This window comes from Pelophylax lessonae, assembly GCF_965119305.1.
Source record: "Pelophylax lessonae genome assembly, chromosome: 13".
Classification (NCBI taxonomy): Eukaryota; Metazoa; Chordata; class Amphibia; order Anura; family Ranidae; genus Pelophylax; species Pelophylax lessonae.
This window is the reverse complement of record NC_138780.1, coordinates 201824229-201844253: the sequence shown is the minus strand read 5'-3', so window position 1 is coordinate 201844253 and position 20025 is coordinate 201824229. Positions and strand designations below refer to the sequence as shown.

Here is a 20025-nt window from a genome sequence, read left to right as displayed (position 1 = left end):
TTAGGTGTATTTTTGAAGGCCCTTCATATTTCTAACACATGGCATGTACATACCAAGAAATTACACTCCAAAATACAATCTATTGAGGAAAGGGTAAAAAAAAAGTATTACTTGTGGTTTTCGTAGTGTAGTTGTCCACAGAGGAGAGCATTGGTCCAGGCAGCAGGCAGGGACATGCTTAGCAACAACAATAGTAATTATCCAGGCAGCAGGCAGGAATATTGTCTATAGTCGGTACTGGGATATTTACAGCACAGCCAAAGAATCAGTCCAAAGGAATTGTTCAGGCAGAGACATGGTCAGCAGAGCCATAATATTGGTCCTGGCACACTGTTACCTGCAGACACTCATTTTTGTACCGCTCTCCAGCCCTTTATAAACATACTGCCTCTTGCTACAGCTAATTATTCCCATAGAACAGGAAGCAGGCAGACATGTGGTCAGTTCATGCGGCAGGCAGAGGCATGATGGCAGTAAGTCAGCAGCAGGCTGAGGGCCTTGATCAGGTAAGACCTGGGCACAGGGGTAAAGGCAGGGGCGTAACTACAGGGGTTGCAGGGGTTGCAATTGCAACCGGGCCCCATGCTCTAGGGGGCCTATGCAGCTTCTCTGTACACCTGTATAGGTGGGGGGCGGAGGCAGCATGTAGAGAAATTACTGTCCTCCTTGGAGGAGATTGGTTCCTCTGTATGCTGCCCCACCACTCCTCCTATCCAGTTTACTTGTCTTCCGCTGTCTCTGGGCCCCTGTGTGCTCCCATGGTCCTCCCCCCCCCCCCACTGTGCTGCCGCCCCCCCCACTGTGCTCCCTTCCCTCTCCTGCCCGCTGCTGCAGGGGATGTGTCACAATAAAGAACCAGGAAGGGGGTCGGTAAATATGTAATTTACCAGCTCCTTCCTTTTCTGAATGGACAGAGTCATAGTCAGTGACATTGTAAAAAAATAAAATGATAAAATATAATACAATTAAAATACCAAAAAATAAAAACTACTGACACCAGTGGGTGAACTTCCAGGATCGCAAAGGTCACACTTGCAACCAGGCTCTGGCATTCCACCACGGTGGGGAGGCCCCAAGATGGCAGGGAGGGGGCCCACTGCAGAACTTCTGAAAGGGTCCCACTGTGGGACTGTAATAAAGGGCCCCGCAAAGAGAGTAAAGGACCCCAGGATCAGTGGGAAGAGCCCTAAGCTTGAAGGTAAGGGCCCAAACCAGGGGTCCAGGGGGCTCTTCTTAGTTTCTTGCACCGGGGCCCTAAAGGTTCTAGTTATGCCTCTGGGTAGAGGCTTCTCCCACCCAAATCTCTTTGAAGCCTCCGGAATCCAGACCTTAATCCGGAAATTACGAAACCCGGAGAAAAACAAAAGAAATGTGTTTTCTCCATCCGGAAAAACAATTCTGGAGCTCCTCACACATGTGAGACCTTTGTGTACTACAGTAGCAGAGCAACAGATCAGTCCAAGCGGTAGGCAGAAGCATAGTCGATAGAACAGGCCAGGGTCAGTTCACGGGGAAGCAGTCCAAATGGTAGGCAGAAGCGTAATCAATAAAGTTATTGATAATGGTTCCGTGCTTGGATATGTGCTACCCAAGTTCAGATGTTATGCCTGCCTCCAAAGACGCCCAAAAATGCCCAAAAAATGCCTGCTACAAAAACGCCCAGGTGTGTTGTTGCAGGCGTTTTTTTGGGCATTTTTTGGGCTTCTTTGGAGGCAGGCATAACATCTGAACTTGTGTATAGGGGTATATATACACACACAAATTTTTCAGCAAAAAGTTTGAAATTCGGCCGAATTTCGAACAGTCAATGTTCGGGTCGAACCGATGGTCGACCCGAACCGTTCGATCATCCCTAGAAATTAGGATAGAGAGAGATAAAAGGTAAAGAAAGGAGAGCAAAGCGAAGGAGTGGGAAATCCTAAAATGTACTATAAGGGGTTTTAATTCTGTATGGGCGGTAGGGACTCAGAGAGCGCTAAATGTCCGCTGGTTAGGGACACAAATTACTTGCCTTGGGTGCTGCCAACCCACGATATGCTACTGGGGCTGGTATGAAATTATTTCCAGGGCTGACTTTTATTCCCAGTCCGGCCCTGGCTGGTCCACAGACCATGAATTCTCCAAAGCTGCCAGCTTCACTCTGACCCTGTTGTTCCCTTCCGCCCTTCGGTGACGTCACACATTACTTGATGCTGCAATCCAGGTTGATTGTCTGAGAAGATCAAAGTTAGCCGGCACCCTTCCCATCTCTGCAGATACACCTGGGACCTGCCTGGACGCTTCCAGCGACACGCCCGCCATCGCACCTAGACGAGCCTTCCATCCCTGTACTTATGTGAGTGTACACTTGTCCTTGTGTCGTTGACGTATTAAAACAAATGCACTTAGAGGCGCTTTTCTTGTTTTCTTTTGTATCCCTGTCTCTCTTGGGTGGAGCCGCTTACAATGGGGAGCTCCAAGGTCTTCCTTCACCTCCATTATGAGGGCTGTGTGCACCTGCTGGTCATTCACAAAACATGGACACAGGGTTGGAGATTCCATCCCACCCAAAGACACTATGGAATCTCCAAACTACAGAGCCCCATCCAGGTATACCAAAACCTGGAGAAAGCTGCAAAAGCAGTTTTCTCTACTGCACATCTACGTTCTGTAAACCTGCCCAGAGCCAATGTACACAATGTCCTTCAAATTTCCATTTTCACCGTGACAGAGTCTCGACCTGTCACAATTCGTATTATATGAATTTATTATTCAAAGTAAATACACTTACAATAGAACAGTGAATAAAAAGCCGTCAGTCCGTACACTGTATATCCACTCACTGTTCTATTGTAAGTGCATTTACTTTTATTAATAAATTCATATAATATGGGTTTACACTATGAGATGCCTCTTTTCATCCATATTACCTGTGATGGGAGTTCCCAGTGACCTGACATAGTGAGGTGGAGAAGGTTGTCCAGCTATCTCTTGGAGTCGGTGACCCCTTCAGGGGTTTAATCCTCTGGTGACTGCAGACCTGAGAGGGGGGAGCACGAGTGAATTCACCTTTGTATATCACCACCAGAGACTACCATTGCACTTATCACTTTATTATACTACAAGGACTTATGAATTTTTGGATTATGACACTTATTATATATTCATGTGATTTTATGGCTATTGCATTTTTTTTGGTAATTTTTTGCACTGAGAGCACTTCTTATTTTTTTGGACTTATATAATATACAGGCGGTCCCCGGGTTACAAACAAGATAGGGACTATAGGTTTGTTCTTAAGTCGAATTTGTTTGTAAGTCGGAACAGGTACATTTTTTAAGTGTAGCTCCAGCCAAAAGAATAGTTTTTACGTTTTTTTGGATAGCATAGGGAAGGGTTAACACCCCTGTACCATTTGTTTTGCTGTCTGTACCCTTGTTCAGAAGATTTCACCTCACTTTCTGTCCCTATGACAAGTGAATTTTGAAAAATGTGGGTTGTTGTGGAGACAAGGATTGGTAATAAAGCTTCAGTGGAGACACCTTTTTTTCCCATAATATCTCTTACAGGAGTGAATTTCCCTTCCTAGGGGGAGATTTCTCCTCGCTTCCTGTTGTCTCCCTCCGATTGTAAGTAGGAGTTGTTTGTAAGTCGGATGTATGTAACCCGGGGACCGCCTGTAGTGCGTTGGAGTTTTTTTAGATTTGACCACTAGTGGAATATATTTGTAATATATCACCCTTTATTATTTTATTGGCATATTTTCTCAATTATACACATGTTTTAGGCAGCGCCACCTATACCTCCTTCCTATATCTACAGAAGCGTAATCGATAAAATAGGCCAGGGTCAGTTCACATGAAAGCAGTCCAGACGGTAGGCAAAGGCATAGTCAAAAAACAGGCCAGGGTCAGGTCATGTAAAAGCAGTCCTCACACTAGGCAGAGGCATAGTCGAAAAACAGGCCAGGGTCAGTTTACGTGGAAGGCAGTGGCATGGATATTTGAGGAAACATGGAAAATGGTCAGCACAGATGATGAAAACGGGGAAATGATTAAAAATATGGGCTAATATTTTAGGGATGTGTGATAAAATCGGAAGCATTCTCCAATGCACAGGCTGGGTTGGGAGGGACACTGGGGACAATGATAGTTTTGAAATCCTCTTTTGCTGCATACTTGACATCTTTTTTGGCATCTTTGGTCTGCTTCAGATGGTGGAATGTTGTCCGGGATGTGGCACTCATGAAGTTGATTAAAAGCATCAGAGCGAAGGTTTTCTGGGGGGGAGGGGTCTTTGTTGATAGATGAGGGACGTGACTATTTCTTCAAAGAATTTTAAGAAAGGGGTGGGGATTTCCATGGATTTGGTATAGATAATATACAGTATCTCACAAAAGTGAGTACACCCCTCACATTTTTGTAAATATTTTATTCTATCTTTTCGTGTGACAACACTGAAGAAATGACACTTTGCTACAATGTAAAGTAGTGAGTGTACAGCTTGTATAACAGTGTAAATTTGCTGTCCCCTCAAAATAACTCAACACACAGCCATTAATGTCTAAACCGCTGGCAACAAAAGTGAGTACACCCCTAAGTGACAATGTCCAAATTGGGCCCACAGTGTCAATATTTTGTTTGGCCACCATTTTTTTCAGCACTGCCTTAACCCTCTTGGGCATGGAGTTCACCAGAGCCTCACAGGTTTCCACTGGAGTCCTCTTCCACTCTTCCATGACGACATCACAGAGCTGGTGGATGTTAGAGACCTTGCACTACTCCACCTTCCGTTTGAGGATGCCCCACAGATGCTCAATAGGATTTAGGTCTGGAGACATGCTTGGCTAGTCCATCACCTTTACCCTCAGCTTCTTTGGAATTGTTATCATGTTGTAATACTGCCCCGGGGCCCAGTCTCTGAAGGGAGGGGATCATGCTCTGCTTCAGTATGTCACAGTACATGTTGGCATTCATGGTTCCCTCAATGAACTGTAGCTCCCCAGTGCTGGCAGCACTCATGCAGCCCCAGATCATGACACTCCCACCACAATGCTTGACTGTAGGCAAGACACACTTGTGTTTCTACTCCTCACCTGGTTGCCTCCACACACGTTTGACACCATCTTAACCAAATAGGTTAATCTTGGTCTCCACAGACCACAGGACATGGTTCCAGTAATCCATGTCATTAGTCTGCTAGTCATGCCATGAGGTGCCATGTTGAACTTCCAGTGACCAGCATGAGAGAGTGAGAGCAATAAAACCAAATTTAACACACCTGCTCCCCATTCACACTGTTGCATTTCTGAAGAACCAGGGTGAAAGTGATTCAGTGGCTGTCTCCTGATCTGAACTCAATCAGGGAACACCTATGGGGAATACTGAAGAGACGAGCATCACTCTCCATCTAGCATCTAGGCCAGTGATGGCGAACCTTGGCAACTCAGATGTTTAGGAACTACATTTCCCATAATGCTCAACTACATTGCAGAGTGCATGAGCATCATGGGAAATGTAGTTCCAAAACATCTGGAGTGCCAAGGTTCACCATCACTGATCTAGGCTCTAAAAGAGGACGTTCTTAAAGAATGGAAAAAGATCGATGTTGCAATATGTCGCCGTTCATTTCATGCCTAAAAGACTTGGTGCTTTCCTTACAAATCACAGAGGCCATACAAAATACTAGATGGAGGAGTTTTTGTTGTAGGGTGTATTCATTTTTGTATCAATTTGAGTAAAACTGAAGATTTTATGATCTAAGTTATATTCTTAACCTTACTTTCATGTAATGAGCCAAACAAATGTTCTATAAAACTCAGTTTTGGCAAAATTTTGGAAATTGTTTTTGTGTTCATTGAGATATTGATTATAATCTTACTTTTAAAAAGGAGTGTACTCATTTATGCTGAGCGCCGTATGTGTAAAAAATAAATAAATACATTATGGGGCTGCTTTGCTAAACCGGGAGCGTGCAAAATCTGGTGCAACTCTGCATAGTAACCAATCAGCTTCCAGCTTTTGTTGTCAAAGCTTAATTGAACAAGCTGAAGCTAGAAGCTGATTGGTTTCCATGCACAGCTGCACCAGATTTTGCACTCTCCAGTTTTGGTAAATCAAACTCAATGTATTATTTTTGTACCTTTGGATTCATTCTTCTCATTCAAAGTGCTGTAAGTCCCTTTTAAAAGTATTCTGTAATTTATTGCACAAATGTGGGATGACAGCACTAAAAAAATGCCCAAAAAAAAAAGCCTGCAACAACACACCTGGGCGTTTTTGTTGCAGACGTTTTTTGGGCATTTTCTGGGCGTCTTTGGAGGCAGGCATAACATCTGAACTTCTGCATAGGGGTATATACACACACACACATATATATGTATTTATACACATACACACATATAGGTGTGATAGGAGCGGAGCCCTATGCCTGCAAATAATTTCATTAGCTCAGGCATAGGGTTCTGCTACTTTCACACCTATATGTGTGTATGTGTATATATACATACATGTGTGTGTGTGTGTGTGTGTGTATATATATACCCCTACACAGAAGTTCAGATGTCATGCCTGCCTCCAAAGACATCCACAAAAAAGCCCAATAAACGCCTGCAACAAAAAGCCGGGTGTGACAGGAGCGGAGCCACTTCCCTGCTCTACTGCAATTCTAATACAAATGATCTTTTTTCTATGGCATAGGGTTCTAGTACTTTCACACCTATATGTGTGTATGTGTATATATGTGTGTGTGTGTGTGTGTATATATACCCCTATACAGAAGTTTAGATGTTATGCCTGCCTCCAAAGACGCCCAAAAAATGCCCAAAAAAATGCCTGCTACAAAAACGCCCAGGTGTGTTGTTGCAGTCGTTTTTTTTGGGCATTTTTTAGGCGTCTTTGGAGGCAGGCATAACATCTGAACTTGTATGTACTGTATATGTACATATACATACATATAGGTGTGATAGGAGCGGAGCCCTATGCCTGCAAATCATTTCATTAGCGCAGGCATAGGGCTCCACTCCTATCACACCCTGCTCTACTGCAATTCTAATACAAATGATCTTTTTTCTATGGCATAGGGTTCTGCTCCTATCACACCTATATATGTGTATGTGTATATATACATACATGTGTGTGTGTATATATACCCCTACACAGAAGTTCAGATGTCATGCCTGCCTCCAAATACGTCCACAAAAAAGCCCAATAAACGCCTGCAACAAAAACACCCAGGTGTGAAAGGTGCGGAGCCCCATCCCTGCTCTACTGCAATTCTAAGACAAACAATCATTTTTTTTCTGGTTCTGGACATGCTACAGAGCTGAAACTTCACAGGTACACCTTTTAGACCCCACAGACACTAAATCCAAAGAAATCTCATTTTTTTTCAATAATTTTTAATAATTGGCTCTCTATCAAAAACGACAATTTTTAAGAACTTTTTTTTTGTGTGATTAATAGTCCCTAGGGCATGACCCAGAACCCTAGGCACTTTTTAGGGGCATTTATTGGGTTTTAGGGCTTCAAAATAATGTTTTTTAAATACCGAAGTTCGGGTTCCATTGATTTCAATGGGGTTCTGAAATCCGGGCCGAACTTTCGGGAAGTTCGGGTGTTCTGGTCGAACCGAACTTTTCAAAAGTTCGATCATCCCTACTCCTGAACTGTGCACTCTGTGCATAGTATAGTTCGGAACTCTGCACATAATGCACTACTGAACCCTGCACTCTGTACATAGTGCACCCCAGACACAAGCGGCCTGCGATTAAATTGAATTTTTACACCATAAAAATGTAAGGTCTCTATTATTCCCTATAATTAAATACGTGTAAAATAAAGTCCAGGCAGGATTCATGTTTTCAATATATAACTGAATTCCTGTTTCTTCCTCCCTTTGAACAAACAATTTTTTTTTCTTTTTGTTTTAATTCTAAGCATCAGAACATATTCTATTGTTCTTGTTCAATTTTCTGGGGAAAGTTTAGTCCTGCCAAAGCATAATATTAACCAAATATTACCCACAGAGCTTTACTTCTCAGAACATGATCCATATATAAGGAAAGGCACTCACCATACAGGCTATACAGCGCAGAGGAACATTACAGGTGGGCCGGATATTTCTATATTTCTATTTTTTTTTTTCAATTTAAATACAGTGATGATTGATACAACAGCAACAGAACCAAGACACAAAATATTACTTTTTTAAAATTTTTAATTAGTTAGATCTCTGGAATTTATTATTTAGTGTTATTGTTTTTAAACAAAAAATATCCTTGTTTTATAATAATGCACTTTTAAATTAGCAAAATAATTTGCACTTTATTAAATATTTATATTTAAATATTTGCTTAATGTTGTCTAAAGGTTACGAAAAATTGCTGAGCTTTTTAAAAAACTTTTGTTTTTTAATTCTTTATTTATATATATTTTATTAAGAAATATGGGAACAAAACAGATAAAATAGGCATGAGAAAAATACATGTTAACTAGCATATTACATATATAGTATAAACATCAACTGTACACAAGTAACTGTGTATTTATCCAGGTCAAAATCACTATGTCAAAAAATTGTTGGTGTTAGGTACATTTTGGTAGATTTTAGGTACATTTTGTCAAAAATAATATAATTCAATATGCCTCTAGATAGGTACTTAAGGCTAGTCCCGTATTATTTGTAGTAACTAGTTTTTTAGAGTTTAAAAAAGATATTGTTTGAAAAGATTAGGAATAAGGTAGATAAAGAGGAGAATAGGGAGAAAGCACGGAAAAAAAAAAAAAACTTTTCTAATTTCTAAAAAATGGACAGAATAATTGGCTTGCTTGTTCTGAAATAACAAGCTTCTATATTTCATGTTTTCTACTAAAAAAAAAGTACTTTTAAATTACCAAAATAAATAAATGTTTAAATATAAAGTATAAAATAATTTACTAATAATAATTAATTATAAAACATAAATTAAAATAATTACTTAATGCTATCTACAGATGTCTTCTAAAAAAAAAAAAGAAAATGCTGAGCTTTTGAACAACTGTTCTGATTTTCAGAAACAGACAGAATAATTGGTTTACTCCTTCCAATTAAAAATGTAAAGCATTTAAAGTATTATTTACATCCAATTAGCGCAATGATTGGCTATACATGCTGTAGAGGCAAAAATAAAAACCATAAACAGAATATGTAAATAAAGTTGCATTAAAATTAAGATTAAGAATTAAAGATTTGCATTAAATTAAATGCATTAATGAATTAAAGATTTGCATTAAAATTAAGATTAAGGGTATATTGATTTAGTAAGAATCATTTAATTTAAATATTTCAATATTTTTAAGATATATGTATAAAACGTATAAAACAAAATTTGAAATTGCCAAGTCAAGTATATTTTTTTTGTTTTCTGGTATTTATTTCTTCTGTATTTTTAAGTTACTATAGTTTTTTTCTTGTTTTTATAAAACAAAAAATGTAAAAGTAAAATATACTGGGTTTTGGTCAGTTGTTATTTAAACAAACTTTTTTTTAAGGGATCATGTTATTAAACTTTTTATAATTTATTTCAAAATGTAACTTTACACATAAACATTTCAATGTGGGTTGCAACTTAATTTGCAAGCTTGCTAGGCTTTTTAGGGTTTAAAAAAAAAAATATGTAAGACATTCGTAAAAATACAAAAAAAAAAAAAAAGAACACATCCTCTTATAGATGATGAGAAGAGGGGGAAGTGTTCAATAGTCCAGCAAAGGAGAAATGGGTAGAGGTGACTGCAGCAGAGATGGTGTTTTCAACTCACTAGGAGCTCACTGGATTTCTGACAGAATAAAAAGATTTTATTCGATACATATAATGTTTTAAAGGGATTAAGCATTATAGGTAGATATTGCAGATAGGTACTTTTCTTTTTTTGCCCAAACTATTAAACCAACCATAACACTTCACCTGTACCTGAACCCGGCCACTTCCTAACGCCTAGCCCTTCACTTTAAATTGAATTCCCTATTGCCAAATCGGACCATACCATTTAATCCATGCACTAACCCTAACACCTATCCCAACCTTTAACAATAATTCTGAAATCTCATACTTGACATTACTTAACCACTTTAATGCAGGGCACTTCCCTCCCTTCCTGCCCAGGCCAATTTTCCCCTTTTAGCGCTGTTGCATTTTGAATGACAATTGCGCGGTCATGCAACACTGTACCTACACCAAATTTATGTCATTTTCCCCCCACAAATAGAGCTTTCTTTTGGTGGTATTTGATCACCTGTGCGATTTTTACTTTTTGCTAAACAAATAAAAAAAGGCCGAAAAGTTTGAAAAAAAAAAAAGTTTTTTTGTTTATGTTATACAATTTTGTAAATAAATAAGTTTTTTCCTGCACTGATGAGCACTGATGAGACTGCACTGACAGGCACTGATGAGGAGGCACTGATGGGGTGGCACTGATGGGGTGGCACTGATAGGTGGCACTGATAGGCGGCACTGATATGCGGCACTGATAGGCACTGATATGTGGCACTGATAGGTAGCACAGATATGCAGCATTGGTGGGCACTGATAGGCAGCACTGCTAGGCACTGATAGGCGGCATTGATGGGCACTGATAGGTGGCACTGATGGGCACTGATAGGTGGCACTGATGGGCACTAATGGGCACTGATAGGCGGCACTGGTGGGCACTGATGGGCAATGATGGGGGCGGCACTGATCGGCACTGACGGGCGGCCCTGATGGGCACTAATGGGCACTGATAGGCGGCACTGGTGGGCAATAATGGGCACTGGTGGGCGACACTGATAGATGGCAATGATGGGCAATTGTGGGCAGCACTGACAGGGAGGGCACTGGTGGGCAGCACTGATGGGGAGGGCAATGGGGGGCTCCCTGAGCCCTGATTGCCATCCCTGGTGGCCATAGTGGGCATCCCTGGGGTCATAGTGGGCATCCCTGGGGTCATAGTGGGCATCCCTGGTGGATCTAGTGGCATCCCCCCCCCGAGGGTCTGCACTGGTAATCAATGATCTGATTACCAGTGCCGACCCCCCCCCCCTGTCAGGGAAGCCGATCGGCGCTCCTTTACTCGTGCCTGTCAGGCACGAACTAAGGAAAGCCGATCAACGGCTGTTCCTGTTTTACTATGTGACCAGCCGTGATTGGACACGGCTGATCACATGGTAAAGAGCCTCCGTCAGAGGCTCTTTACCGAGATCGGAGATGCAGGGTGTCAGACTGACACCTCGCATCACCGATCGCCGCTCTGCGCGCCCCCGGGGGTCGCCCAGAGCTGTGTTATCCTGCCGCCGTCATATGACGTCCGGTCAGGATAACACAACCACATTCCCGCCGTCATTTTGTAATAGGGCGGGCGGGAAGTGGTTAACCCCCCCCCCCCCTAAACTCTCACCCTAATCCCATCACTTTATATCGAATGCCTACCTTAACCACTTCCCTATGACGTCCTGGACTGTGAGTGGAGATATACTATATTACCAAAAGTATTGGGACGCCTGCCTTTACACACACATGAACTTTAATGGCATCCCAGTCTTAGTCCGTAGGGTTCCATATTGAGTTGGCCCACCCATAGCTTCAACTCTTCTGGGAAGGCTGCCCACAAGGTTTAGGAGTGTGTCTATGGGAATGTTTCACCGTTCTTCCAGAAGCTCATTTGTAAGTGGACGAGAAGGCCTGGTTCGCACTCTCTGCTCTAATTCATCCCAAAGGTGTTCTATCGGGTTGAGGTCAGGACTCTGTGCAGGCCAGTCAAGTTCCTCCACCCCAAACTCGCTCGTCCATGTCTTTATGGACCTTGCATTGTGCACTGGTCCACATCATTTGGTGGAGGGGGGATTATTGTGTGGGGTTGTTTTTCAGGGGTTGGGCTTGGCCCCTTAGTTCCAGTGAAGGGAACTCTTAAGGTGTCAGCATACCAAGACATTTTGGACAATTTCATGCTCCCAACTTTGTGGAAACAGTTTGGGGATGGCCAATCTTTTTATTTTCAGCCAGCGATTCTCTGCTAGAGTTGGGCAAATGGTTCGGCCCGAGCATGCGTTTGGGCTGAACATTGGCTGTTCGCCTGTTCGACAAACACCCGAATTATCGGGGCGTTCCACTGTTCGGCTAGCCAAATGACCACAATGCACTGCGCCGCCCCACATTGGTAGCCCTGATTGGCTGAAGCAATGAAAGCTTCACCCAATCAGGGCACAGAGCACTCTCAGAGCCATGATTGGACATTGTCATGATGACTCTATCCAATCATGGCTTATTGCTCTTAGTCCCACCCCACACTATAAATGTATTCTTTCAATAGCAGCCATTTGCAGGGTGATATCCGCATGGAGAGAGATAGAACAGGGCTCTGTTCAGTGCTGCTAGAGAGTTAGTGTGCTATAGAGTGCTATTCTCATTCTATGGTCAGTGTAGAGTGTCAATTTAGTTTGAATCTAGTGATAGTTCAGTCAGTGTGAGTGTAGTGTAGCGACCATTCATTTTTACTTGTGCGTCACTTTAGTCTCAGTTTTCTCCCTTGACATTGACCATGTTGATGTCTCTATAGTTTAGAAATCTTATATGGAAAGGCCATGGCTTTGAGCCAAGAATCAGCAGCTTTTAGAAGCCAGTGGGCCCATTTAACCACATACGTGGGAGAGACCTCCATCAGCGAAAGGAGCTCATTGGAAGAAACCTTCTGGAAGGATGAAAAGATCTTGGCCACTTGTGCCTTTCATTAGGTCACATATCAATTTAGTATATGTTACATAGTACTGACCACTGCACTCTCTGTAATTTTCTCCTGCCCCCTACATTGTATGTTACATACAATTGACCTCTGCACTCTTACATACTCCTGGTCCCTGCATTGTATGTTACATACTACTGACCTCTGCACTCTTTTACATACTCCTTACCCCTGCATTGTATTTTACATACTACTGACCTCTGGTCTCTGTGTTACATACTCCTTACCCCTGCATTTTATGTTACATTTTACTGACCTCTGCACTCTACTCCTGACCCCTGCATTGTGTGTTACATACTACTAACCTCTGCACTATGTGTTACAAACCCCTGACCCCTGCATTGTATGTTACATACTACTGACCTCTGCACTCTGTGTTACATACTCCTGACCACTGCATTGTATGTTACATACTACTGACTTCTGCAATCTGTTACATACTCCTGACCCCTGCATTGTATGTTACATATTACTGACCTCTGGTCTCTGTGTTACATACTCCTTACCCCTGCATTTTATGTTACATTTTACTGACCTCTGCACTCTACTCCTGACCCCTGCATTGTGTGTTACATACTACTAACCTCTGCACTATGTGTTACAAACCCCTGACCCCTGCATTGTATGTTACATACTACTGACCTCTGCACTCTGTGTTACATACTCCTGACCACTGCATTGTATGTTACATACTCCTGACCCCTGCATTGTACAACATATTTCCTATTTTATTTTTGATTTAGTAAGTAAGTAGCTCAGGGACTGGACTCAGGAGGGCAAGAAATGACAATAGGTGGCACACACAGTGACCCTGACATGGGTGTGCAGCAGCGCAGATGATGACAACACCTCACCGACACAACAAGTCACCTCCTGAGTCACAGTGACCTTCTCTCTCCACGCCAGGTGGTCCCTTCAGTCCACTCCCATCCAAACAGCACTGGTGTCCAGCTCCCGACCTGCCTTGTTCCCGTCCTGCAGACCTGCATTCGAGACTCTGGCCGCTCCGCTCCTTTGCTCCATGACATCACACAACACGCTCAGACAACGCCTCCACCAGACCCGCCCCCCCCCCCACAGGCGCCCCCCGAACACACTCATAGCAGGCACTTGGAGGGTCTCGGACGGCTGAGGACCAGAACTACGCATGTGCAGTTCCGAGCCGAGCGTCACAGCCATATTTTTACCTGGCAACCTTTTCCGGTTACTGGCATTTACTGGCAGGAGAAAAGTGCCTAGTTTTTACTGGTTGCCAGTTAAATTACTGACAGTTGGCAACACTGGCATCAGGGAAAATCTGTGCCACAGAGGGTGATTAGGGTGGGCCCGGGCCCACCCAGCACAACCTGTACCCACGCCTATAGTTTACATGTGAAATTCAGATTCATACAAGAAATGGGAAAAAATTATCAAAGATATTGGTTTATAAACCTAAAAAAAATCCAATGTTATTTTTCCTTGAAAACCCAAATTCCAGCCAAAATATTTGAATATGATTCGGATAAAGCTGTTAAGCGTTAGAATTGCTTTAAAGTTTTTATTTTTGTCTATCCTCCTGGGAAGATTTTCCCTCAAGGTCTAAAGGATTCAGAATGCGATATTCAGACTATGGACAGCAAGGTGGTGAAATGTGAAATGTCTCCATGCTGAATGTACGGTGGGGGTTGATCTACTAAAGGCAAACAACCGTACACATTACAAGCGCAGCTGCTCTCTGCAAGGGAATTTTCTTCAGAGCTTAGTAAATGAGGTGAAGCTTCACTTTGCAAGTAATACCCAATCACATGTAAGGAAAACAAAAAAGATTTTTGTTTGCACATGATTGGAGGATGGAAGTCAGCAGAGCTCCTCCTCTTTTACTAAACTCTGGAGTAACTGCCTTTGCAAAAGTACAGTCTATTTTCCTTTAACCACTTTCGGACCGCCAACCGCATATATACTGCGGCAGGGCAGCTCAGCTGAGGAAAATCACGTATGGGTACGTGATTTTGTGCAGGGGCGCTCGGGGGCGCGCCCGCGCTCCCGGAGCGCCATTCCCACTGTGAATAGACACAGAGGGAGCCAATCAGCGGGTGGCCGACGGCCGCGATGGGTGCCAGCCACCCGCAAGTGTGCAGGAGAATGACAGAACGGCTGTCTGCCTACGTAAACAAGGCAGACAGCTGTTCTGTCACAGAGGAAGAGTGAGCTAAGCTGAAACACAGATCTCTCTTTTCCTATAGCACACAGGTGTCAAACACAAGGCCCGTGAAATATGTGGCCCCCCCCCAGGCCATTTCATGTGGCCCTCGCACCTCTCCTGCAGCTGCGGCACCCCCATTGTCTCTGCCCCCACCTTGTCTCTGTAGTCGACAGCAAAGAGGACAGAACTCCTTTGCCAGATCCTGCACTCCTCTGTGCAGCTGCAAGCTGCAGAAAGGCTCATCTTTGATAAATAGAAATCGCACAGGTGATCAAATACCACCAAAAGAAATCTCTATTTGTGGGGAAAAAAAAGACATAATTTTTATTTAGGTACAGCGTTGCATGACCGCGCAATTGTCAGATAAAGCAACACAGTGCCGTATCGCAGGGGATGACTGGCAGCTTTTAGCCCAAGGGGCAAGTTTAAACCAGAGGCCCATGGTGCAGCGACTCGGCCCCCCTCCCACTCTCCCTCTTCCTGTCCTCTTCCTGACTGAAGCCCTGCCCCCAACCTGAATCCCAGTTCCCAACCTGGCCAGCAGAGGGCAGTTGGGGGGAGCTGGGACAGCTTGCTTGGGGCTGGCCAGGGGAGGAGAGTCTCCAGTGGGGCATTAAACCGGCCTCTGCTCAGACACATATTACACCATCCATACTGGGGGGTGGGGGGGGGGCTGCGCTCTTTCCTTGTCTTCAACCTACACTCACTAGGTCAGCGTCAGGGGCTTTTTACTTATCTTCACCAGGAATCCTCTAGGCATGTCTGTAGCAGAAGTGGTGCAGCCTTCTTACAGGGCATCAGAGCGGCCCAGGGGGCAATTGCCCCTGCCCCCTGGCCCAGTCCTCGCCTGCCGTATCGCAAAAAATGGCCTGGTCATTAAGGGGGTAAAACCTTCCGGAGCAGAAGTGGGTAATAAATAGTATACCAGCCCTATATTTCATGCATTTATTAGTCCCTGTATGTTATAACTACTCTAGGCCTGCTTTCTTTTCCAGGAGCCAGACTTTCACTGCAGTGAGCCATGATTGCCCTTGGGGTTTTCCTCGTTCTTGGGTATAATTTGGTCCAGGGTCAGTTCCCACGAGCCTGCACCACAGATGATGCAATTCAGACAAAAACCTGCTGCCCCCTTTGGAAAGACGGCACCCAATGTGGTTTCAAGTCAGGCCGTGGCAGATGCCGTAACAGAGTTGTGATTACTCCCTTTGCAGCTGGTAAAGTGATCCAGCATGATGATGACCGCCTGGACTGGCCAAAGTATTACTATAGCAAAACCTGCGAGTGTACCGGAGACTACAGAGGCTACGACTGCGGTGACTGTAAGTACGGGTATTTTGGTGAAAAATGTGACCGTAAAAACAATGTTACGCGGAAGGAAATTCGAGAACTTTCTTTGCTTGAAAGGAAAAGATTCTTCAGCTACTTCTCGCTGGCTAAAACCACAAAAAGTCAAAACTTTGTTGTCCTGTACACCGGAGACCGCCATCACAAGGACACATACCGCTTTACTGATGCCTCTATCTATGATGTGTTTTCCTGGATCCATTACTACTCCACAAAACCACTTCTGTTGGATGGGCAATTTGTTACGTCCAGAAATTACGCCCATCAAGGTCCAAGTTTTCCCAGTTGGCATCGGCTGGGCCTCCTCTTCCTGGAGAGACAAATTCAGCTCTTGACGGGGGATGAGAACTTTGCCATTCCTTATTACGACTGGCGAGGAGAGAAAAACTGCTCAATCTGCACCGATGACTTCCTCGGGGATAATGATGTGCAAGGCTTTCTCAGTACCTACTCCCATTTTGCCTCTTGGAAGGTAAGTTGGAAGCTGTCAGGTTTGTACCGCTCTTCAAGGTTCTGTTACAGGAGCTTTCCTTCATTTAGCTGGCATGGCTACACTTTCACCAGACAGGAAGTGATGGAAAAACAGTAATACAGACAGTGCTGTATTTCGGCCTAGGCCAACAAGGCCCTGGCCTAGGGCGGCACTTTGCAGGGGGGCAGCAAAATAGCCACCCCCACCTCCATCTGAGACTCTATTGGCCACTGGTTGCTAGAGCCGTCTGGCGTCTAGCAACCAGTGACGTCACAGCTGTGACTCCCTAGCCCTGCCTATAATTCAAAGTGGAGGAGGATTTACCTTCCGAATAGTTGTCCTCACTGCAAGTCTTGTAAAATATTGTCACCATGACCATTAGTAAAAGTGACATTCATATCTGCATTGCTTTCTCAACTTTTGCAAAGAACATTATGCAGCACTGCCCCCTAGGGAGCTGCTGAGAATTGCACTTTCTGGGTTACCCGTACCAACAGTCTATGGAACTTATCACTTTAAATCCTTGGCTCAAAAAATGAACAGCCCAGGGGATTTGGTTTTTGTGTTTTATTTTAGAACTGGGATGGGAGAAGGGATGAGTGGGATACTCCAACCATGAACTATGCACAACTTGAGCACAACTAGCTGTAGTGTGTGCGGCAAGGCCGCTGCTTCACCTTGCCACTGAAGTGAAGATGGGAAGATGATCCTGTGATAATTTCTCTTTAGAGTCCTAGCTTGGCACCCCCTTTCTCACTTGCTGTGTGTGCTAGCTCCTGTCCACTGACCCACACCGGAGCGGTCCCCTTCCTGGGCAGACCCCTGGTAAGACGACTTGGTGAAATATTGATTATCTTCAGGACACTCTCCTCAGCATCCTCTCTCTCTTTACTGTTGACACCCTCTGACTAGCCTACACGTGGGGTGGCCCCCCTTAGGTCAGGCCCCTTGACACGAGTCCCTGTACTCACGATACTGTTTTTCCAGGGTCTCCAGTGTCTCCCCTTCAGTCAGCTCTCCTGAACCTCTGGGTTCAGCTCCTCTCATCCATTCTTCTGGCCCTCAGGATGACCTCCTCTCGACCACGTGCCACTGCTACAGAGGAGGAGACAGCCGCCCCCTCCCTCTGGGACTCTGCTCTCCAGCCAAAGACCCCAGAGCACATGTGCTCCTGGCTTTTATACAGTATCCCAGAATGCACTGAGGCGATCTGCCACTGCCAATCACCAGGACTGTATCAAAACCTATGCATCCATTTGTCAGGTTTCCTCCCACTGTCCAATATGCCTCCCTATTGGACCAGTGTGAAACACCCTCTAGACACAATGAATCGCATACTGAGCACACTGAAAAGACCTTACTAACCGATCCTGCTCTCTGGTAGGCAATATAGAGAATAATATAGATTTACCTGCAGTCCTCTGGTAAGCAGACAGAGCCAAAAACTATGCTCTCTCACTAGCACCTACCTAGGAGGGTGCTACAAAATAAAAAACCTTGCCAATATGTTCTGCTATTATAAATTAGGACCAGACCCTTGCATACTGTTGATTGCCGCATGGCATATACTCAATAAGGACATGTAAAGACATGGTTTTACCATACAGACCACTGCCAGGATGCCGACTTCCCCATGGGATGATTTTGCAGCAAAGAGGCATTGCAACCCTGAACTCTGCACATAATGCACTTCTCGTATTTATTGAACCTTTAAGACCCTTCCATTGCTAGTGCAATTTGGCCACACCCACCATTTAATGTGGTCAGTGAAGGGGTCGTGGTTAAGTTCCTGCCACCTCCAGCTCTGGTACTCTGCTCTCTGGTCGCTAGTAAACACAGAAGCCCGGCTTTTCAGTTTACAAGTGACAGCTTGCTTTCCAGTGGCTCCCACAGATCTCATCTTCTGTGCGGCACTCAAAGAGTGCAAGGAGATGCAGGTGATCCAGGTGCAGTGCAGTCATGGGCTTTAGAGGAGCATCCTCCAGTAGGCCTCATGATTAGTGTTGAGCGAACACGGACTGTATTATTCGTGTTCGTACCGAATAATTGGATTTTTGTTACCCGAACACGAACACGGACACTTTACTGTATATTCGGGTAAAAATCCATGTTCGGTCGTTTTATTTCCGGGTTTTGCATGCTTTGGCGCTCTTTTCATGGCGGGCTTTCAACAGCCAATCAACAATCGTTTAACTGGTGTGCCTTAAGCCATCCCAGCCATGCCTGCAAATGTCTCAGTAGCTGTGATTGGCCGTCTGAAGCATGTGACCAAGTCTTTATAAGTTCGAGGCAGCCGCAGCGGCGTCATTATGCTGCTTAGATCAGGGACAGAGCACACATCAACGTGCTGGCTGCTGATTAGGGAAAGATAGGCAGGAAAAAACCATTTGTGTCCGGATAGAATTGAGGGACAGGTCGGAGTGTTTAGGCAGGGCGAGTTGTAGGCATTTTAGGGATAGAGTCTGCTGAATTATAGGGTCAGTGTGTTCTACAAACTACAATCGATATTGCTGTGTGGGGTGGGGTCTGCACTTAGTTCTCCTGATCTACGATCTCTTCTCAATCCTGTTAGGGACAGAGTCTGCTGAATTTTAGGGAAAGTGTGTTCTACAAACTACAATCGATATTGCTGTGTGGTGTGGGATAGGAGATAGGCAGGTGTCAGTGATCCACATCCATTTTTCTGTGTGTGGGCTGCAGTGAACACAATATTTTTGGGGTGCAGTGAACACAATCCTTTTGGAGTGCAGTGAACAAAATCTTTGGGGGGTACAGTGAACACAATCTTTGTGGGGTGCAGTGAACAAAACCTTTGTGGGGGTACAGTGAACACAATCTTTGTGGGGTGCAGTGAAGACAATCCTTGTGGGGTGCAGTGAAGACAATCCTTGTGGGGTGCAGTGAACAAAATCTTTGGGGGGTACAGTGAACACAATCTTTGTGGGGTGCAGAGAAGACAATCCTTGTGGGGTGCAGTGAACAAAATCTTTGGGGGGGTACAGTGAACACAATCTTTGTGGGGTGCAGTGAAGACAATCCTTGTGGGGTGCAGTGAAGACAATCCTTGTGGGGTGCAGTGAACAAAATCTTTGGGGGGTACAGTGAACACAATCTTTGTGGGGTGCAGTGAACAAAACCTTTGTGGGGTACAGTGAACACAATTTTTGTGGGGTGCAGTGAACAAAACCTTTGTGGGGTACAGTGAACACAATCTTTGTGGGGTGCAGTGAAGACAATCCTTTTGGAGTGCAGTGAACACAATCTTTGTGGGGTACAGTGAACACAATCTTTGTGGG

At 44.3% G+C, this 20025-nt stretch overlaps 1 protein-coding gene across 1 annotated transcript in view; it reads left to right on the top strand.

Annotated features, from left to right (window-relative positions):
* Positions 1-15934: 15934 nt before the first annotated feature.
* Positions 15935-20025, top strand: part of LOC309569513 (tyrosinase-like) — a gene marked incomplete at both ends in the record, with an annotated part of 28171 nt that continues 24080 nt past the window's right edge. The window contains one exon of the mRNA XM_082275379.1: positions 15935-16729. Within this exon, the coding sequence (XP_082131505.1) occupies positions 15935-16729 (795 nt within the window). The remainder of the gene's footprint in view (positions 16730-20025) is intronic.